The 23,339-nt window shown below is 41.5% G+C and overlaps 3 protein-coding genes across 3 annotated transcripts in view; 1 reads left to right on the forward strand and 2 right to left on the reverse strand.

Annotated features, from left to right (window-relative positions):
* The window catches only part of LOC309564368 (uncharacterized protein), a 770,106-nt gene that overhangs the window by 252,987 nt on the left and 493,780 nt on the right, over positions 1 to 23,339 (forward strand). The window lies entirely within an intron of this gene.
* The window catches only part of LOC309563382 (uncharacterized protein), a 109,514-nt gene that overhangs the window by 33,024 nt on the left and 53,151 nt on the right, over positions 1 to 23,339 (reverse strand). Inside the window, exons 7-15 of the mRNA XM_082267776.1 lie at positions 17,673 to 17,787; positions 17,282 to 17,380; positions 15,401 to 16,292; positions 7,976 to 8,051; positions 1,434 to 1,589; positions 1,224 to 1,347; positions 1,002 to 1,099; positions 544 to 664; positions 144 to 251 (exon numbers count right to left, since the gene is read on the reverse strand). Of these exons, the coding sequence (XP_082123902.1) occupies positions 144 to 251; positions 544 to 664; positions 1,002 to 1,099; positions 1,224 to 1,347; positions 1,434 to 1,589; positions 7,976 to 8,051; positions 15,401 to 16,292; positions 17,282 to 17,380; positions 17,673 to 17,787 (1,789 nt within the window). The remainder of the gene's footprint in view (positions 1 to 143; positions 252 to 543; positions 665 to 1,001; positions 1,100 to 1,223; positions 1,348 to 1,433; positions 1,590 to 7,975; positions 8,052 to 15,400; positions 16,293 to 17,281; positions 17,381 to 17,672; positions 17,788 to 23,339) is intronic.
* Positions 18,113 to 20,403, reverse strand: LOC309563384 (gastrula zinc finger protein XlCGF66.1-like; the record flags this gene model as incomplete). The annotated part of the gene is made up of 4 exons (XM_082267778.1): positions 18,113 to 18,231; positions 18,356 to 18,479; positions 18,566 to 18,718; positions 20,326 to 20,403. The coding sequence occupies 4 exons, from the start codon at positions 20,401 to 20,403 to the stop codon at positions 18,113 to 18,115; spliced, it is 474 nt and encodes a 157-aa protein (XP_082123904.1).

Below are 23,339 nucleotides of genomic sequence, written 5' to 3' on the forward strand. Positions count from 1 at the left end.
CGGAACTCCGCTTGAAAGTCTCTCTCCATCAATTTATTTGGCTATCTTAATAAAAATTATCAAACACCAGAGTTCAGACAAGTTTCAAAAAGTTATATAAGAGAATCTATAAATCTTCTTTGAATTTAGTGTTTATTCCTCACCTGTACTGATCTCTACAGGAACTTCCTCCTCTTTAATCCTCACACGTTCTTCCTCTTCCTCCTCCTCAGCTTTGATGCCTTTGTGAGTGGTTCTGGTTTCTCCAGAGTCTGTGAATAAAGTTGAGAGTGAAGCCCCCTGTACTGAGATGTATGAGAGACCCCAGAGAGTGTGTGTGGGGGGGGACTGGTCACGTCTCTTGGCTGGTAACACACAATGACATGATGTGAGGAGGAGAGCCGGAGTCTAATAGAGGCTGATGGCTCCTGACTCCCCCACTTGGCACATACTGTCCCCCCATTACTGTCTACTGACAGAGGAGGGGGGAGAAGAAGAGATTGTTGTAGTGACTGAACAAGGAGAATCTGGGACTCTTCTCTGGATTTAGTGTTTATTACTCACCTGTGCTGATGTCTGGAGCATCCTCCTCCTCCTTACATGACTCATCACCCATCATATACGGCTCTTCTGCTTCCTCTCTAGTTTCCGTTCCTTGATCAGTCTGGTTTACTTCCAGTGTTACCTACACAAGAAGTATGATTCCCTTAAATAATGCTCCTCAAAAAGGTAACATTTCATGGCTGTATCCAAAAACTGCTATCTAGGAGGGAAAATGTACCTTCTTAAACTGAGGAGGAACTCTCCTAACAATAAATCTTTCAGAAAGATTTTCGGACCAGTACTGGAAAGAGATGTTGTGCCGCAGACATATCTTCACAACAAAGAAGGAAGCATTAAGTGATTGTTTAGGGTTGCAAGGGGCCATACTAGGTTTGTTATTAAGTTTCACCCAGAGGTTCTTTATGGGTCTGCTTGTTGGAATAGGCTATGTTTAATATTCAGTTTTGGATTCCATCTACCTGGTATTCCTGGAGGATCTTGATATGTTCTGGTGCCACATTCTGGGAATACAGAGGACGGGGACATCTCTGTGGTACATTTCTCTTACTGGATGCCTCTGTAGGAAACACACACACTGACTGAATACATTGTTTCTATGTCTTTATATCAGAGGATGTGTGTATCTAGGGGGGTCCTCAATACTCTTCTCTCCTTTACAAGAAATGAAAGTCTCCTCTTACCCGGTGATGTGAGGGGCGGCCGGTTCTCCATCATGACGTCCTTGCAGAGATCCTTGTGTCCTTCTATATACTCCCACTCCTCCATGGGGTAAGGCACAGAGCTGTCCTGACACCTTATAGGAACCTGACACACACAATGATACAGTCACCATCCAGACACATCCCTTGTCTGTTACTGGATAATGTCCCAGAATTCCCGGCACCGCTCACCTCTCCTGTCAGCAGCTCAATGATTTCATTGGTGACTTCTTCAACCTTCTTGTTATTCTTTCTCAGGGATTTAGATGGAGGGTCTGTACGGAGACTTTGGGTCTTCTTCATGTTGGTTGCCACCAAACCATCCGATAACTTAAAAGCTATGTAATTCTATAGTTGAAGCAAAAACACATAAAAAGTTATGCCATCATAAACTTTGTTGGTGAGCTACAAGGTATTCAATTACACTATATTACAGCGCATCAACTGAAGTCTATCAATCAAACACTGAATGAGTTGAAGATGCGCAGCCAATTAGCAGCAAGACGTTTGTTTAATTAATAGAGATGAAAGTGATGTCAATTGATCCTCACATTATTCTCCTCACCTCTCCGGTCAGCTCTGTGTTTTATTAATAGAGATAAGAGTGATGTCATGTGACCTCCCAGAATCCTCCTCACCTCTCCGGTCAGCTCTGTGTTTTATTAATAGAGATAAGAGTGATGTCATGTGACCTCCCAGAATCCTCCTCACCTCTCCGGTCAGCTCTGTGTTTTATTAATAGAGATAAGAGTGATGTCATGTGACCTCCCAGAATCCTCCTGACCTCTCCGGTCAGGTCTGTGTTTTATTAATAGAGATAAGAGTGATGTCATGTGACCTCCCAGAATCCTCCTCACCTCTCCGGTCAGGTCTGTGTTTTATTAATAGAGATAAGAGTGATGTCATGTGACCTCCCAGAATCCTCCTCACCTCTCCGGTCAGCTCTGTGTTTTATTACTAGAGATAAGAGTGATGTCATGTGACCTCCCAGAATCCTCCTCAACTCTTCGGTCAGGTCTGTGTTTTATTAAAGAGAAAGTAAACCCTCCTCTGCAACTTTTACCTATAGGTAAGCCTTATCATAGGCTTACCTATAGGTACTGTAAATATCTCCTAAACATTTACCGTTTAGGAGATATTTACCTTAAATGCAGCCAGTGACATCACTGGCGCATGCGCTCTGAAGCAACAGCCGCTGGTGCCGTTCCTTCAGAGCCCTGTGCCGTGACCGTCGGCGCATGCGCGGGAGTGACGTAATCGCGGTCTGGGCAATCAGATGGCCGGAATGCCGCGATCCCGGAAGACGGGCGACTGAAGATGTCGCCCGTCATACAGGTAAGCGGGCGGCACGGCGGGGGCTCGTTCTTAGGTAAGTATTTCATAATGAGCTAGTATGCGATGCATACTAGCTCATTATGTGTTTCTCTTTCAGGTTGGAAAAAAAAAATGTTTTAATGAGTTTACAACCTCTTTAATAGAGATAAGAGTGATGTCATGTGACCTCCCAGAATCCTCCTCACCTCTCCGGTCAGCTGTGTGATTTATTAATAGAGATAAGAGTGATGTCATGTGACCTCCCAGAATCCTCCTCACCTCTCCAGTCAGGTCTGTGTTTTATTAATAGAGATAGGTGATGTCATGTGACCTCCCAGAATCCTCCTCACCTCTCCGGTCAGGTCTGTTTTATTAATAGAGATAAGAGTGATGTCATGTGACCTCCCAGAATCCTCCTCACCTCTCCGGTCAGGTCTGTGTTTTAATAATAGAGATAAGAGTGATGTCATGTGACCTCCCAGAATCCTCCTCACCCCTCCGGTCAGGTCTGTGTTTTATTAATAGAGATAAGAGTGATGTCATGTGACCTCCCAGAATCCTCCTCACCTCTCCGGTCAGGTCTGTGTTTTATTAATAGAAATAAGAGTGATGTCATGTGACCTCCCAGAATCCTCCTCACCTCTCCGGTCAGGTCTGTGTTTTATTAATAGAGATAAGAGTGATGTCATGTGACCTCCCGAATCCTTCTCTCCTCTCCGGTCAGGTCTGTGTTTTATTAATAGAGATAAGAGTGATGTCATGTGACCTCCCAGAATCCTCCTCACCTCTCCGGTCAGCAGGTAGATGATCTCCATTGTGAGGTTTAGTATCTTCTCTGTGGTGTGACTCCGCTCCTTCTCCATCCTTGGTCAAATGATCTATTTAATGGTCTTACCTTGTAAAAGGTTTTGCCTTCAACTAATTTTTAATAATGGTGTTGGCTGGAATAAGAAAAGGAAAAAATATTAACAAATCTATCAGATTTAAGACAGAACTAAACCAATCAATTTAAAAGTTTCCCAAAACAGTTTCATTCAAGGCATGCCATAGACGACTGTCAAAGCTGCTTCTGCTCTCAGCCGAACTGTCAAGCCCTCAAATGTCCGATGTCATAACTGATCACATGTGCAGCACCATGGCAACTGCAGATCAAACAGAGGCCAAGATGGCAGCTTCCTGAGAGGAGGGTTTAGTTCTGCTTTAAGTTTAGATGTCATTAACGAGTAAATGACTTAGAACAGAAAGTAATATGGTGGAAAGCCTCATAATGAAGAGGATTCTTTCACAAAGCGGATGATAAATCGTCATAGAACAATGACAGAATAGCGCTAATATGGCGGGATGGGAGTGGCTAAGAATACCTGCTACCTGTGGGCATCATTGGAAGCTTCACTACAAAAGGGCGGTGTTGGATCCTGTAGCAGCTCCCAGCACCCCACCGCGCCTTAGCGTTCCTGCGCTACGCATGATTCAGGCACCGTACGTATGAAAAAACACCATTTATGAGTCAGGAAAAGCCATAAATCCCCTCTGTAATTATAATTATCTCTATAAACACCCCAATACACCAAAGGGGACTAATTACCCCAATACTGAGCCTACTGACCCCCTGACTATAGAGGACATGTCACCTGACCCACAACATCACATGACCACCAGTCCACACGGAGTGCTAGGACCCCCTTCTCTCATAATAAGAAGACATTATTACCTCCTCCTCACTGGGAACACACTCTCCAATCTTACATCCCCCCACAGGAAGTTCCCAGTCCGCCAATCTCTTTTGAGATACAACATAATGGCGACTTCCGTCAGTGAGGACAGTATTGTTCTTAGTAGAAAAAGAAAATTGCACCTTTAAACCAGAGTAAGTTACCAAAAAACTCTGAGAGGTTAATGCCATTCGCTGGCCCGTCTGGCAGTTTTTAGCCCGATAAATGAAAACGTCTGCCCGAAAATGAAACAAGATTCGGGCTACAGCAAAATGGCCGCCAAATAGGAACACGTCTGAAGGAGCGGGGCGTCGCTACAGCAAACAGAAAGCATTTGGTCAGCTGTGGAACGCACAGAGCGGAAGTGTGTGCGCACCACAGGCCGGAAGTGGGAGGAGAATGGTGATGATGTCAATGATAGAGAGCAATGCTTGGGGTGGTGAGGCTGCTGCTGAGGGTTGAGGTTGAGGAGTTTGTACATGGGTTATAAGGTGCTCACTGACACTGCTAGACATAGATATATAGTCATTTACTTATCATTATTGTTTTGATTAATGAATATGATACATCATTCTCATATCATTCACACACACTATAATATATTCATTTATATATATATATATATATATATATATATATATATATATATATATATATATATATATGTATTACATTATTATATATTATATTATACTACATATATATTATATATATATATATATATATATATATATATATATATATATATATATATATATATATATATATATATATCTATATATATGTATATATATATAGATATATATATATATATATATATATATATATATATATATAATAAAAATATATATATATTATATATAATATATGTATTACATTATTATATATTATATTATACTACATATATTATATATATATATATATATATATGTATATATATATATATATATATATATATATATATATATATATATATATATATATATTATATATATATATATATATATATAATTTAAAAAAATATATATATCTATTATATAATATATATATGTATATATATATATATATATATATATGTATACATATATATATATATATACATATATATATATATACACACATACATTAATATATATATATATATATATATATATATATTATATGTATACATATATATATATATATATATATATATATATTCATATTCACACAATAATGAATATGATACATCATTCTAATATCATTCACACACAGTGAGTGTTTTAACCACTTCTGGACCGGACGGATTTGCCCCCTTAATGACCAGGCCATATTTTGCGATTCGGCACTGCGTTACTTTAACAGACAATTGCGCGGTTATGCGACGCTGTACCTTAATAAAATTGATGTCCTTCTTTTCCAAGAAACAGAGCTTTCTTTTGGTGATATTTGATCACCTGTGCGATTTTTATTTTTTTGCGCTATAAACAAAAAAGAGCGACAATTCTGAAAAAAAAAAAAAAAAACAATATTTTTCACATTCTGCTATATAACATTCCTCCCAAAAGAAAATTTAAAAATCAAAATTTTTTAACATTTTAAGCCAATTTGTTTTCTGCTACATATTTTTGGTAAAAAAAAAAAAATCGCAATAAGCGTATTTTGATTGGTTTGCGCAAAAGTTATCGCGTCTACAAACTACGGGAAAGATTTATGTCATTTTTATTGATTTTTTTTTACTAGTAATGGCGGCGATCTGCGATTTTTTTTGCGGGACTGCGACATTGCGGTGGACAGATCGGACCCCTAACTGACATTTTTGACACTTTTGGGGGTACCAGTGACATTACTACAGTAATCAGTGCTATACATATACACTGTTACTGTAATAATGACACTGGCAGGGGAGGGGTTAACATCGTGGGTAATCAAGGGGCTAAATGTGAGCCTAGGGGAGTGATTCTAACGGTGGGGGGGGGGGGGGGGACGTGGCTTGTGAAATGATCATAGAGACCTGTGATCCTATATAGAAGGATCACAGATGCTCTGTGATCATTCCAGGGAGAAGAACGGTCAGCTGTGTTTACAACAGCTGACCGTTCTTCTCTGTCAGTGGGGAGCGATCGTGGGTGTCAGGCGGCAATCAGAGCCGCCTGCCCCATGCATCGGATTCCCCGCTGCCGGGCGGCGAGAGGTCTATGTAGGTTTGCGCAGGGGGGCCGCACTGTCGCAGTAAAAAGGCGGCGGACGGGCGGTCGGGAAGGGGTTAAAAATGCATGAAGTCTGTTTCTGATTGTTTTGTCAGAGACATTCACACCAGTGTCCTGCTGGAGGTCATTTTGTAGGGCTCTGGCAGTGCTCATCCTGTTCCTCCTTGCACAAAGGAGCAGATACCGGTCCTGCCGATGGGTTAAAGCGGAGTTCCACCCTGGAATTTTTTTTTTTTTTAAAAATACCCCCGGGACAGTCAGGGCTAGTACATTCCACAATGGCTAGCCTCTGATCTGTCCCGGGTTGCACTTACCTGTTAGGACAAATACTTACCTTGAAAACGTCTTGTCCAGCGCTGCCATCTCAGATGTGGGCAGCTTGAAGCCAGCGAGATCCTCTTCGGCGTCCTCTTCCGCCTTCTTCGGTCCCACGATGCCCTGCGCGGGCCCCGACGTCCCTTCCGGGTCGCGCGCATCTTCCTTTCACAGCTTCTGGGCATGCCCAGAAGCTTTTTAGAAGGGGATGACGCGCACGCCCCGGAACTGACGTCGGGGCCGGTGCAGGCGCAATGATTCCTGGGAGCTATGACGTTCAGCTCCCAGGAATCATTGCAGAGCCAGGAAGTGACGACGGGCCGCGGCCGAGGAAGGAGGAAGAAGGAAGTAAGGTAAGTATATTTTCTTCGCTACGAGGTAAGTAAAAAAAATGCGATTATCCATTTCTTTTTCAGGTGACCCGGAGCGAGAAGATGGCGGTAAGTATAAAATTAGGGTGGAACTCCACTTTAAGGACCTTCTACGACCCTGTCCAGCTCTCCTAACTGCCTGTCTCCTGGAATCAGGGCTGCCATCAGGGGGACAGCCCGTGCACGTGTAGGGGCCCCATGCATCCCGAGGGGCCCGGCCGCCCAGGCCCAACCAACGAGATTGAGTTGTTGCTGCTGTAGTAACTGGCAATTGCTAAAGCAGGACGGCCGCAGAGTAAGCCTATGCAGTGGAAGGGATGTCTCTTTGCTGGATTGGGCAGTCTCTTTGCTGAATATATGAGGCCCTCTCTTTGCTGGATTGGGATGTCTTTTTGCTGAAAATATGGAGATGTCTCCTTGCTGGATTGGATTTATTTTCCTATATTAAGTTGTAAGAATGTTAAAATAAAAGTGGGCACACTGAAGGACTCAGTGGGATGGCTAGTGGGCGGATTTTGTGGGACAGCCCTGGGGAATGTTGGTTGTCAGTCCCGGAGGGGCCCAGGCCTAAAGCTATGTAAGGGGCCCCAGAATATTTGATAGCTGCCATGCCTGAAATCTCCTCAATGCTCTTGAGACACCATTGGTGCCACACAAAGGGTCCCAACCCACACTTTTTCCTTGCTCGTAATTTCTCAGTTGCTGGGGCTTAAAGATTTCCCAGGTAGAACAAGAACACAACCAACCCCTTTCATGCAACCCCTGGTTCCCTTTCTGACACTCAAAAGCTCTAAAATACCAGCCACCATAGATGCTACACAAAGGGTCCCAACCCAGACTTTTTCTTTGATCGTAATTTCTCCACATCCCTTGTGTATGACTCTAGTGTGGGGCTTCCAGATTTTCCAGCTGGTAAAGAAAAAAAGCACCTCATGGACACTGACAGATATAGACCCCTACCTTCTTCAGCTGCAATTAGCTAGCCCTAAAAAGAATTAAAGGCTTGACTTTCCCATCCCTGAATGTTAGGGATGTTTACACATTCAAAGGGATGTCCCTTTCTAGACCTTCTACACCAGGGGTCTCCAAAGATTTTAAACAAAGGGCCAGTTTATTATCCTTCAGACTTTAGGAGGGCCGGATTGTGGCCGGCAGAGGCAGTAAATGTCCCAGGCTTGGCATCAATGAGAATAAATATGGCCTCAGGTTTGATGGTCAATAGTAGAAAGGTGCAGTGCCCCTATTGTAGGTGGAATAGTATCCCATCATTGGTATCGGTGGAAGAATTATAAGAATAGTGCCTCATATCAGTGGGGAGAATAGTGCCCCGAGGGCCAGATAAAGACTAGCAAAGGGCCACATCTGGCCCTCAGGCCACAGTTTGGAGACCCCTGTTCTACACTCTTCGAGGACCTAAAAAGTCCATCGCTGAATTCAGATGACAGCGGATCTAGGACAGAATCCAATTGGTCAGCTCAGAACACAATCCAATTGGTTATCTATTTAATATCAACCAAAAACTATTAAAAAGTATAAAAAAACTATTCAAAAAAACTATTAACTGTTACGATAGTTACATAGTAGGTGAGTTTGAATAAAGACAATAGTCCATCCAGTTCAACCTGTGTAGGTGTGTGTGGCCGTAATCATCTCTCATACCCCTGAATGTTTTGATCCTTGAGGTGTACATACAAGTGTCTTTTAACCACTTAAGCCCCGGAAGATTTTACCCCCTTCCTGACCAGGGCCTATTTTGCGATTCGGCACTGTGTGACTTTAATGGACAATTGCGCGGTCGTTCGACGCTGTACCTAAACGAATTTGACGTACTTTTTTTCCCACAAACAGAGCTTTATTTTGGTGGTATTTGATCACCTGTGCAATTTTTTGATCATGCGCTATAAACAAAAAAAGAGCGTCAATTTTGCAAAAATAACAATATTTTTCAAATTTTTTATATGAAATTCCCCCCAAAAAAATGTAAAAATCTAAATTTTTTAACATTTTAGGTCAATTTGTTTTATGCTACATATTTTTGGTAAAAAAAAATCGCAAAAAGCGTGTTTTGATTGGTTTGCGCAAAAGTTATTGCGTTTACTAACTAAGGGAAAGATTTTTGTCATTTTTGTTGTTTTTTTTTTAACGCGTAATGGCGGCGATCTGCGATTTGTTTTGCGTGACTGTGACATTGCGGCGGACAGATCGGACCCTTGACTGACATTTTTGACACTTTTGGGGTTACCAGTGACATTACTACAGTAATCAGTGCTATACATATGCACTGTTACTGTAAAAATGACACTGGCAGTGAAGGGGTTAACTTTTTTTGAGAGGGAGGGGTTAAGTGTGTCCCTAGGGGCGTGATTCTAACTGTGATTGGTTGTGGCTTGAGGTGTAAGAACAGTGATCAACGGTCCTACATAGCAGAACCGTATGATCACTATTCTTACACAGGGGAGAATGACAGGCGGCTTTGTTTACATTGCTTTCTCACTGCTTTCTCCCGGTGTAACAGACGATCGCGAGTGCCACGCGCGGGGGGGGGGTCTGTGAGCGAGCGGGAGCGCACATCTGGCGGCGCGTGCTCGCTCCCCAGAGCCTCACAGGCTAGTGACGTACTCCTACGTCACTTTGCCTGTGAGGGGCTGACTGCCGCCGTATATAGTCGGACGGCAGTCGGCAAGTGGTTAAAAAGTAGCCATACTTCCCACATTTTCTACCATTTGTGGTAGAGAATTCCACAGTCTAGTAGCCCTTACTGTAAAGAACCCCCTGCGTAGCCTGAAGTTAAAACGCTTCTCCTCTAATCGCATTGTATGGCCTCGTGTCCTCATGCATTCCTTGTGACTGAATAGTTTTTTTTCTATGTTGAGATCACCGTTGAGGTATTTATAAATCGCTATCATGTCCCCTCTCAGGCGTCTCTTCTCCAGGGAGAATAAATCAAGCGCTTGTAAGCGCTCTTCATAATTAAGGTCCTCCAATCCCCTAATCAGTTTAGTTGCCCTTCTGTTGCTTGCAGTTCACCTGTTAAATGTGGTATTAGTAAGCATCTCAGCTTCGTAGAGGCATTATCTCTCCTCTGTCACTATGTTTTTTTTTTTAAATTGACAAAATCAGGAAGATTGAATACCTTATACAACTCTTCATAATAAAAAGGAAACATTTCGCAAAATGTGGCTCCCTTGGATTAACCTTATTTACTCAGCCACATACAGTATAAATATACAGTGACATCCCTTGGCTCCTACTTAGGCTGGACCATAGAAATATATAACCATGGACATATTTTCTTTTGTGGACAATCTTATATAGGCAATCTCACAGGTTTGGATGTATTCCTTATTCACCCCTTCCCATTTAACCTCTTCCCTTAAAATATAACTAAGAGCAAAACTTTTCTCAGTTTTGGATAGAGTGGAGGTGGATTAGAACACCTGTCAGTTTTTATTGCTGTCTGTGTCCCTGTTAGGCAGATTTACCGTCTCTGTCCTGTTTACCATTGTAATTAAAAGTGAAGAAAATCCCACATTTTGGGTTGTCCCCAGAAAAGTAATAGAGGGGAAATCTTCCAATGGGGACAGTTCTGGTGACGTGGGGGTCCCCATGAGATTACCTTAATTTGCAGGGATTTCCTCTCACCTGTTTGGCTATGGGACAGGAAATGAAGGGAAATCTCCAAAATGAGACACAGATGGCGTAAAATAAAAATGACAGGGATTATAACCCTCCTCCTAGTGTATACAAAATAAAAAAAATGTTTTGCCTATAGTTCTACTTTACCTTTTTTTCCCCTGTATGTCTATCTCCTCTCCCTACCCATCCCTTCCATCTTCAATCTCTATTTTTCTACCTTTCCCTGTGGCATTTCTCACCTTCTTCTGTCCTTTGGTTCTACTGGACTACCCCCACCAGTAATAGCTGACCCTGATGTCTCTACACCCTTTTACCACCTTTACAGGCTACTCAAAAGAAACTTCAGATTCTTGGGGTGTAGATTTTATTCGTTCCTGTTCTGTACAATTATTCTGCTGATCACAGAGGTAATATAACTGTGAAATGATTGAGTCTAGTTCATAGATATTGATACTGCCAAAATTTTCACTGATGCCCTGATCCCACCACACTGCACAGTGCATACATTGTTGTTGTTTTATATCTCCCTAAGGTTCGGCTTTAACATTATTGAAAACTTGCCTTCTTGTTTAGAGTCATCCTGTTGCTTCTGGAAGGATTTTGCAGGAGGATAAGAGGAATAAAAGGTACTTTTTTGAGTTAAGAATACGTATACGTATAGATTTTTTTTTTTACGTTTAGTGTTCAGTTTAGTTTTTTGGGGTTTAGTTTCACTTTAACAATAGCTTGACCCTTGACATATTTGGCATGATAATATAATTCCATGTAGAATCTGGAGTTGTAAAATGCCTCTCCCATAGAAACTGATGTTGAAAGAAAGTAGATAGAAAGGGACTACTACCTAAACTTTCTAAATAAAATGCCAGGAGCACAAACTACTAGAGGGGACTCCACAGGAGCAAGGAAGACTCAGCCAGAGGCAACTTCATAAGAACAAAGTGGGACCTGCCTGACATATTTGGCATGATAATATAATTCCATGTAGAATCTGGAGTTGTAAAATGCCTCTCCCATAGAAACTGATGTTGAAAGAAAGTAGATAGAAAGGGACTACTACCTAAACTTTCCTAATAAAATTCCAGGAGCACAAACTACTATAGGGGACTCCACAAGAGCAAGGAAGACTCAGCCAGAGGCGACTTCACAAGAACAAAGTGGGATCTGCCTGACATATTTGGCATGATAATATAATTCCATGTAGAATCAGGAGTTGTAAAATGCCTCTCCCATAGAAACTGATGTTGAAAGAAAGTAGATAGAAAGGGACTACTACCTAAACTTTCTAAATAAAATGCCAGGAGCACAAACTACTAGAGGGGACTCCACAGGAGCAAGGAAGACTCAGCCAGAGGCAACTTCATAAGAACAAAGTGGGACCTGCCTGACATATTTGGCATGATAATATAATTCCATGTAGAATCTGGAGTTGTAAAATGCCTCTCCCATAGAAACTGATGTTGAAAGAAAGTAGATAGAAAGGGACTACTACCTAAACTTTCCTAATAAAATGCCAGGAGCACAAACTACTAGAGGGGACTCCACAAGAGCAAGGAAGACTCAGCCAGAGGCAACTTCACAAGAACAAAGTGAGACCTGCCTGACATATTTGGCATGATAATATAATTCCATGTAGATTCTGGAGTTGTAAAATGCCTCTCCCATATAAACTGATGTTGAAAGAAAGTAGATAGAAAGGGACTACTACCTAAACTTAATAAATAAAATGCCAGGAGCACAAACTACTAGAGGGGACTCCACAAGAGCAAGGAAGACTTAGCCAGAAGCAACATCACAAGAACAAAGTGGGATCTGCCTGACATATTTGGCATGATAATATAATTCCATGTAGAATCTGGAGTTGTAAAATGCCTCTCCCATAGAAACTGATGTTGAAAGAAAGTAGATAGAAAGGAACTACTACCTAAACTTTCTAATTCAAATGCCAGGAGCACAAAATACTAGAGGGGATGTCAGGATTATTGGGGAGATTAACTAAAAGAAAAATGAAATTATTTAAAAGCCATGTATATTCAGTTCTATGTAGAGATTTTGAACAGTACAGCATCCATTTTGCATGAGGTCACTGACAGTTCATGTTCTTCTGCAAGATGCCTTTACAGAGAGTCTTGAAATTTCTATAAGAAGAGTTTTGTATTTCTTTACATCGTAAATAATGAGGCCCATTTTACATCTCATCAGATAAGAGTCAATTAGCCAGACACTATGCCAGACACTAATAACTATTATGCTTATAATCTTATCTGTGTATAACAATGAACGATAGTTGAGTGTATTCTATTAGACTCATTTAAACTAAGTTTTAAAATTACATTATAATCATGTGTGAGAAAATATTAGCAATAATTATGTCATTATATTATGTAAAATGTATACATATATATTTAGGAATGTTTTGTATACCACATTTTGGTTTTATATTTTTCACATAATAATCTTACTTAGGTGAAGCTAATTACTTAATTTTAGAAATGTTTGTGTAGGTCTTGTTAAGTTTTTATGGCCACCATAGATCTTCCAATCTAGCCATAGAGTCTGAAGGGTTTGACGGGATCCAAAGGATTTAATTACTTTTGCCCAGCCAGAGGTTGTAAGGTTATCAGGGTAATAATAATGCTATTATATGCTATATATTGAATCTAATAAGTAATACAATACTGCCCCCTTTGGTGACTGCTAATAAATGTAAAGATATGGTATCTGGGTGTAGTATCTGGTTAAAACAGTCATTTCCAATCAATATATATATTGTTTTAATAATATATCCTTATTAAATGGCGTTACCAGGTTCAATCCTTACCTAGATACATGATGGAGATATTAGATGGACATGTATATACCATGAGAGTATGGATAGATTTTTATGTTGTTTTTATGATTATTCTTAATTGAAGAACTTATCGTATAATTTTAATATCCTATATACTGGATGACTAGTAGGGGGGTCGCCCAATGACCTCACCAGTTAATGGATAAGTAATCCCAACCAATGGGGATAAAGTTCCTCCTTCTGGGTTCGGCTTATGGTAATTTTACTGCCCTTTTGTTCAACACAATATAAAAAGGGAAACCCAGATGTAATAGGACACACACACATTACAACAACATTTATTACACTTCAACACACACACTACTTACATCCATACATATACTCATCTATACATACTCCATCTTGCTCCATCCTTTATCTGAAACTTTGAAGGACGCCAAACGAAACTCCTCCCTAACTGGCCACCATTTTGGGAAGGCAGCCATCTTTAGGACTCTGGTAACGACCATTTTAAGCTAGCAGCCATCTTAAGTGTGGTAAATATACCTTGTTGTTTATCTGATTATCATTTACTATTGTTTATTTCCTTCCTTATAGGTTTTATATTTCATATTTAAGGGTAACGAGATTACAGTCCCAGCCATATGAACCATATTTGATTTTTCTCTAAAAACTGATTTTTGTTTTTATACGTTTTTATTAATATCAGGTTTAGCGCAATATTAGCGATTTAGGCTCCCGTTTTGAAAAGCCTATTCTCACTCCAACTGCATCCGAGTGACTGCTGGCTGCACAATTCGCAGACAATTGTGGTCTGATTATATAGAACACTTATCTATGTTTTCTACTATACCTGGGGAAAACGTAATCTTGCTTTCTTTTTAATTTTATCATTGAGCTACATATCACATTGCATTTATCGTTTTAAGTTTGTATTTTATGTCAGAGTTATCTCTTTGTGTCACCTCAAGTCTAACCATTTATTGTGAATACATATCTTGTGAATAAATATACTTATATATTCCCTACTGTAGAGTGTATTCACTAAGATTGGTATATGCTGTTAAAAAGAAATTAATCGATTAAAAAGAACTCGTTATTATATTGATTTATGGAAATAAGTTGAGATTCTCCTAACTTACAGATCTTTGCTTATTTACATAAATAGACACTGTTATATCAGAAGAGAGGAGGCTTTTATATCCATAAGGTGGGGGTGAAACTTTATACTAAAGTCCATGATTTTAAAACGTGATTTGCATTATTTTTATACATGTTTTGTATTTTTTAAATTTATTTATTATTTTACTGAAAGGGTAGTTGATGCTTGGAATAAACTTCCAGCAGAGGTAGTGAGTCAGTCAACAATAAGTGGCTTCAAACATGCTTGGGAAAAACATAGATCTATACGCAAAAAGTTAACAAAAAAAATAAAATAAAAAAATAAACATGTATAAAAAAAAAAAAAACGGGCAGACTCGATGGAATACTCTGTTTTCTGCCATCACTTTTCTCTGTTTTTAATAAGTTTATATAGATGTGATGGTCAGGTGTCCACAAATCATGGCCATAAAGTACACATGTAGTTCTGCTCAGATGTTTGTATAGACCTTCTCGTCAAAACCAAACTTGATTTTTGGCTAAATCCTCTCCAGCACTCTCCTCTCCTACATAAAGATGGATGTATCATTGTTAAAAATTATTTGAAGTTTTGGTTCTTCAGAAAAAAACCTTCAGAAAAAAATGTCCACATTCTGATAATAATTATGGTTTCACTTCCATACAAGTTCTCAGATGTAACATCAGATGATTATCTCATTCTGATCATAAATACGGCTTCTCTTTTGTATGAAGTTTTTCATGGGTGATAAGGTGTGCTCTACAAGAGAAACATTTCCCACACTCTGAACATGAATACTCTCCTGTGTGGATTCTCTTGTGTCTAGTAAGAACTGAATTCACCGAGAAGCATTTCCCGCATTCCGAGCATGAAAATGGTTTCACTCCCGTGTGAATCTTCTGGTGTATATTAAGGTCAGTCCTCCGTGGAAAGCATTTGCCACATTCTAAACATGAATACGGCTTCTCCCCAGTGTGGATTCTCTTGTGGTTCGTGAGAACTGAACTAACGGCAAAACATTTGCCGCATTCTGAACATGAATACGGCTTCTCCCCAGTGTGGATTCTCTTGTGGTTCGTGAGAGCCGAACTAACGGCAAAACATTTGCCGCATTCTGAACATGAATACGGCTTCTCCCCAGTGTGAGTTCTCTGATGCGAAATAAGAGTTCCTATCTGGGTAAAACATTTTCCACACTCAGAACAAGGATACGGCTTCTTAGCCGTGTGAATCCGTTGATGAAGGGTAAGACACGTCCTCTGTGTAAAACATTTCCCGCATACAGAACACAAATACGGTTTTTCTGCTGTGTGAGTTTTATGGTGAGAGATGAGTGTCGCCTTCTGGGCAAAGAACCTCCCGCATATGGAACACGAGAACATTTCACCTCCTCTATGATCTGAGTGTTGTGTAGTGGGAGGTGAGCATTGGGGAAAGCTCCCCCCATGTGTAGGGGGATCAGCTAAAAGATTTGCACTGGAAAACACTGGGTGAAGATATGAAGTAATGCCATTTTCTTCTGAAGAATCTTCTGTGACGTCATCATCTTCTATTTTACCATCTGGAGTGACAATGGAATTATTCTCCAATTGTCTGTGTTGTCCATCTGGGATTAATGAGAGATGAATGGCAACAGGAACAGTTAAAGGGCTGCTAAACATAAAACATATCAGTGTAAATACAATTGTTTTTTCATAATATTCTGTGACAATGTAAGGGAATACTATGGGAGCAATATTTTCCCACACACTGCTGGCTTCTTGTCCACTAGTTCCATATGAGAACAGGATGTGTGGTTTATGGTGGCACACAGAGTTTAGGCTTGTTTATGGAGGTATGAGGCTGTATATGAGAACATAAGAATCTTTTCTAAACTTAGGGCTTAGAGCAGGAGTGTCAAACTCAATTTCATGATGGGCCACATCAACATTATGGTTGCTCTGAAAATGGCTAGTTGTATCTGTAAGACTATACAGTATAAACCAACAGAGTCCCCCCACCCTTCCTGACATCACAGTGCACCCCCTTGCCTTGTACCGCTACGGGGAAGAAGCCTGGGGTCTGGGGAAGGACCTGAGGTGGGCTGGATTCAGCTACTAGAGGACGAAGACGAAGTTGTGTTGTGGCTGCACAGAGAGGTGCAGGATCTGTAGGAGGAGTTCTGTCCTCCTCTCTGCTGCTGATTGCTTCGATGGGGGGGGGGGGGTAAAGACAAGCCTCTCTGCAGGTTATTATTATTTATTATTATTATACAGGATTTATATAGCGCCAACAGTTTGCGCAGCGCTTAACAAAATGAAGGCAGACATTACAGTTACACTACAATTTGGAACAAAAGGAATCAGAGGGCCCTGCTCGTTAGAGCTTACAATCTAAAAGGGAGGGTCAATTGATACAAAAGGCAATAGCTGTGGGGGATGAGCTGATGGAGCAAGTGAAACAGCGTTATTAGTTAGTAGCCGGGTAGGCTTCTTTAAAGAGAAGGGTTTGCACAGGGAAGTGCAGGATCTGGTGGAGGAATTCTGTCTTCCTCTCAGCTGATTTAGCCCATCGGCCTTGTGTTTGACACATGTAGTTTCAAGATAGATTACTCACCTGTGCTGATCTCTGTTAAATTTTTCTCCTCTTTAATCTTCAGTTCTATTTCTTCCTCATCTTTGACATCTCTCTTTGTGACTCTGGTGTCTCCGGGGTCTGTGAAAAAAGATGAGGGTGAAGCCCCCTGTACTGAGATGTTTGAGAGACCCCAGAGAGTGTGTGTGGGGGGAGACTGGTCACATCTCTTGGCTGGTAACACACAATGACATGATGTGAGGAGGAGAGCCGGAGTCTAATAGAGGCTGATGGCTCCTGACTCCCCCACTGGGCACATACTGTCCCCCCATTACTGTCTACTGTCAGAGGAGGGGGGAGAAGAAGAGATTGTTGTAGTTACTGAACAAGGAGAATCTTGGACTCTTCTCTGGATTTAATGTTTATTACTCACCTGTGCTGATCTCTGGAGGGACTTCTTCTTCCTTACATGGATCATCACCCATTATAGACATCTCTTCTGCTTCCTCCCAAGTTTTTCTTTTAGTCTGGGTTACTTTCAGCATTACCTACACAAGAATGATAATGTAAATAATGAGGTTCAAAATTTCATGACTGTATCCCCAAACCGCTACTCAAGAGATATGAGGTGATGGGTACCTCTTAGGATCGGGGAGGAACTCTGCCCCCAATAAGCCTTGCAGGAAGCCTATCTGACCAATGCAACTGAACAAACATGTCTGTGCCTCAGACATACTTTTACTACAATGGAGGAAGCATTACCTAATGGCTTTGTGCTTCAGTAACAATGCAAGGGGCCATATTATTTCGTTTTTAAGTTTAACCAGGAGGTGGATTATGGGTCTACCAGTTAGAATTGGTGATATTTAATATTCAGTTTTGGACTCCATCTACCTGATCCTCCTGAGGGATCTCCTGATGTTCCTGTGTGGAGTCCCAGGGATACAGAGGACGGGGACATCTCTCTGGGGGATTTCTGTTACTGGATCCATCTGTAGGAAACACACACACTGACTGAATACATTGTTTCTATGTCTTTATTTCAGAGGATGTGTGTATCTAGGGGGATCCTCAATACTCTTCTCTCCTTTACAAGAAATTAATGTCTCCTCTTACCCGGTGATGTGAGAGGCGGCCGGTTCTCCATCATGACGTCCTTGTAGAGATCTTTGTGTCCTTCTATATACTCCCACTCTTCCATGGAAAAATAGACAGTGACATCCTGACACCTTAAAGAAACCTGACACACACAATGATACAGTCACCATCCAGACACATCTCTTGTCTGTTACTGGATAATGTCCCAGAATTCCCGGCACCGCTCACCTCTCCTGTCAGCAGCTCAATGATCTTCTGGGTAACTTCTACTATCTCCTTGTTCTTTCTCAGGGAGTGAGATGGAGGCTCCATAAAGGGGCTTTGGGTCTTCTTCAAGTTGGATGCCACCAAACCATTTGATAATTTGAAAGCTATATAATTCTTTATTTAAAAAGAAAACTCACAAAGTTATAACAAATATACACTTGCCAGTTCATTACAGTGTATGCCCTTCACAGATTCACAGTTCTCCAGTTAGTTCAGTTTTTAGGAGTGTTAAGATACGAGTTCTTCCCTATCATAATACAATAACTGTAAGTTGGAAGTATCCCCAATAAACTTTTGTTAAAAATTTAGTTATTACTATATCAGAGCAGAGTCTCTGTTCTGTCTCACTTGTTGTCATTGTAGGGCACCCCATATCAGCCTTATGGTTTGCATTGGTGTCTGTTGTCTCCGTGTCCACTTACCCGTTTCAGTTTTTTCCATATACCAATTTATGTAAGTACTGTAAATCAAGATGCCCCCAAGCGATATTAAGTTGTCTACTTATCTTGTGACGTTTAAACAAAAAAGCAGAATGATGATGTTGTGTTTTCCATCTATCTAGATATACGGTTAAGCTCCTGAGGAAGTGCTTTTCAGCACGAAATTAGTTGAGCAGGTATTTTACACCCTAGGCTGGAACAGTCCCTGATTGATTGTCACCAGATAGATTCTCTTATGGCACTTTTCCACTGCAAGTACCGGCTCGGCTCCACTCGGCCCTGCTTGGCTCAGTTTAGTTTTCCACTGCATGGTACGGTGTTGGAACGGTTCGGTACAGTTTGGTACGGTTTGCTTTTCCACTAATAGTAAGTGGGTGGGATAACAACGATTCTCTGACCAATCAGTGGCTAGTAGTGACAAACAGTCAAGGCTGCATGCAAAGGATTGTGGGATATGGTACCGTTACGGCCCTCTTGGAACCACAACCGAGGTGTACTGTTTAAGCGAGCCGTACCATTCGGTTCCATGTAGTGGAAAAGCGCCGCCGTACCGTACCGTACCGAACCGTTCCAACACCGTACCATGTGGTACCATGCAGTGGAAAGCGCAAAAGCGAGCCAAACCGTTTGGTTCCATGCAATGAAAAAGCGCCTTTAGTGTCATATGTAATGTCATTCTGTATCAGGGCATCTAGCTAATCCTATGGGTGCAATTGATATATTTTTGTAAAATAATATTTGGATAATCAATTTTGATACTATCTGTTTTTTTACCTTTAAACATTTGTGCCTGAAAAATCCACTTTCTCCTTACAAACATTTCTCCAAAACTATTAGGACGTGGCATAGTGTATTTTACTAGTATCCACAGTGCCACCCTGTGGGGACACAACTGTTTGTGAAAACTTCCAGAATCCTCCACCTCTCCGGTCAGGTCTGTGTTTAATTAAGAAATAAGAATAATGTTATGTGACCTCCCAGAATCCTCCTTACCTCTCCGGTCAGGTCTGTGTTTAATTAAGAAATAAGAATAATGTTATGTGACCTCCCAGAATCCTCCTCACCTCTCCGGTCAGGTCTGTGTTTTAATAATACAGATAAGAGTGATGTCATGTGACCTCCCAGAATCCTCCTCACCTCTCCGTTCAGCTCTGTTTTATTAATAGAGATAAGAGTGATGTCATGTGATCTCCCAGAATGCTCCTCACCTCTTCAGTCAGGTCAGTGTTTTATTATTAGAGATAAGAGTGATGTCATGTGACCTCCCAGAATCCTCCTCACCTCTCCGGTCAGCAGGTAGATGATCTCCAGGGTGAGGTCTAATATCCTCTCTGTGGTGTGACTCCGCTCCTTCTCCATTTCTGGCTAAGTGATCGGTTTAGTAGCCTTTCTTTATGAACGGTTTTGCCTTCTGTTTGCCTTAATATAGCTCTATGAAGAAATGTAACATGAATAAGCCTGTAGAGTAAAAATCTTGTAACAAGATAATCCAGGGGATGTAGACTGGTGAGACAATGGCACTAATACACTATATTTTCAAAAGTATTGGGACGCCTGCCTTTACACGCACATGAACTTTAATGGCATCACAGTCTTAGTTCATAGGGTTCAATATTGAGTTGCTGAAACAGAAATGAGGAATGTCCCAGGGTGCAGACATACCAACTAATGATTCGGATAGTGGGCGTGTACCACCCTATTGTTTTTCATACCATACGGTCAAGTAGACCGGGGAGCCGAGCAACTGGTGAATAATGATCAAAAACAAGAACCGGAGAAGTTGCAAAACAAGGCTCAACACTGGTTTGTGAAAAAATAAAATGAAAATTTCTTATTGAGGAATAAACACATAAAAAAACAAACACAATGTAATGCTTGGTGAAAACATTGAACCTGTGAAATCTCTCCCACATAAACTGTCGTCCATACTCAATAAAACACACTTCAAACTCTGTTGTCACTCCGCCCCCCACCCAGGCCCACACAACCCCCCCACAAAAGACACATACACCCTCCACTGCCGTGTCAGTGGGATCCCTCTGTGATTGGAGCCACTGAGGTGGCTACTGGTGTAGTCAAGACCTCTGTCTGGATCTCAAATTGCCATGTAGTCTGGACCTGAGGCTGGTGGGCAGTCATGTTGGAACAGGAAGAGGCCATCCCCAAACTGTTCCAACAAGGTCGGGAGCATGAAATTGTCCAAAATGTCCTGGTATACTGACGCCTTAAAGCGGAGTTCCGGGCACAAAAACGATTTTTTTTTTTGTGCCCCTCCGCTAGGTAGAGCTCACCTGAAAAGGAATTGGATAGTTATTTTTATTTTTTTTGTTTACTCACCTTTTTATTGAAGATCGTAAATACTCACCTCAGAGTACTTCCTCCCTCGGAGCCGCGGCTCACCCCGTCACTTCCTGCCTCGCGATGATTCCTGGGAGCTAAACGTCATAGCTCCCAGGAATCAATGCGACGGCACCGGCCCCGCTCGTCATTTCCGGGCGACGCCGCATTCCCCTGCTAAACAGCTTCTGGGCATGCCCAGAAGCTGTTTAGGAATGCGGCGCCGCACCGGAAGTGACGAGAGGGGCCGGTGCAGTGCATTCTGGGACACAAAGACGCGGAAGAAGACAGAGAAGAGGACCGCGCCGGCTTCAGCTGCCCACAACAGAGATGGAAACGCTGTGGAAGAAATTTTCTAAGTAAGTATTTCTTCTAAAAGGTAAGTGCGAACCGGGACAGATTAGAGGCTAGCCATTCTGGAATGTGCTAGCCCTGACTGTCCCGGGGGTATGTTCAGCAAAAAATCATTTCTGTGCCCGGAACTCCGCTTTAAGAGTTCCATTCACTGGAACTAAGGGGGCAAGCCCAACCCCTGAAAAGCAACTCCCCACCATAATCCCCCTCCACCAAATGATTTGGACCAGTGCACAAAGCAAGGTCCATAAAGACATGGATGGGGTGGAGGAACTTGACAGGCCTCAACCTGACAGAACACCTTTGGGAAGACTTAGAGTGGAGACTGCTAGCCAGGCCTTCTCCTTCACATCGGTGCCTGACCTCACAAATGCGCTTCTGGAAGAACACTCCCATAGATCAGGGGTCTTCAAACTATGGCCCTCCAGTTATTCAGGAACTACAATTCCCATCATGCCTAGTCATGTCTGTGAATGTCAGAGTTTTACAATGCCTCATGGGATGCGTAGTCCTGCAACAGCTTGAGGGCCGTGGTTTGAGAATCCCTGCCATAGATACACTCCTAAACCTTGTGAACAGCCTTTCCAGAAGAGTTGAAGCCGTTATAGCTGTAAAGGGTGGGCCAACTCAATATTGAACTCTATGGACTAAGACTGGGATGCCTTTAAAGTTCAAGTGTGTGTGAAGGCAGGTGTCCCAATACTTTTGACAATATATTGTATGTCCAGTTTGGGAGATATAATCAGGACACAGTGCCTGCTGACGCTTGGCCGAGAAGGACTAAACTGTCTCTAGTACTCATGAGCGCAAACATTCTGCGCTGCATCAGAGCATTCGTGCATTTTGCTGCACCTTGGTGCCTTGCATGCAACAACATGACATTTGTCAGGAAAAAAAACACAAAAATAATTTTTCTAATAATATTTATTCCTATGGAAACCCCAGTACACCAGAGGAGACTAATCCCCCAGTGCAAAGCTTGCTGCTAACCTCTGTGTGCTGTATGGAGGTCAATGACCCAAAACATAACATGAACACCCCCATACAGTCCTTATTTAGGGCCATCTCCCATAACAAGAAGACATTATTACCTTTGCACCCCAGAGTGCAAACCTCCAGCCTCACACCACCTCTGCGATCTTCTCCTGGACCTCCAGGTCCTTAATCATAAAAACCTCCTACTTTGGGCTACAAGAAAATGGCTGCTGACTTCCCTGTACTTGAAAGATGTTCGCCATCTAGTGTTGACTATTCGGAAAGGAAGCTCTCCACCATGGAATAAATGTCTATACAGATATTGTGAATAGGGAATGGGTAGCTAAGCTCCTTGGGGTGAGCAAGGGGTTTTCTGGCTTCGAGCAAACAATGGCGCTATTTACAGAGGTGCAATACGGTGCTGCCGCCTCTGTGAACAGGTCCTTTATGTAAAGTTAATACTAGGTACGGCTAGGTCTTCTTTTAAAGTTTTTATTATTTTATTTCAGAATTAATCTTTTTATCTTGTTTCCCTTTCAAATATATCTTTTATTTTATTTTCAAACACAGAAAAACAATATTACAATACAAACCAATTATACAGAGTTGCGACTGTTACATACATAAGA

Source organism: Pelophylax lessonae (genome assembly GCF_965119305.1).
Source record: "Pelophylax lessonae genome assembly, chromosome: 9".
NCBI lineage: Eukaryota > Metazoa > Chordata > Amphibia > Anura > Ranidae > Pelophylax > Pelophylax lessonae.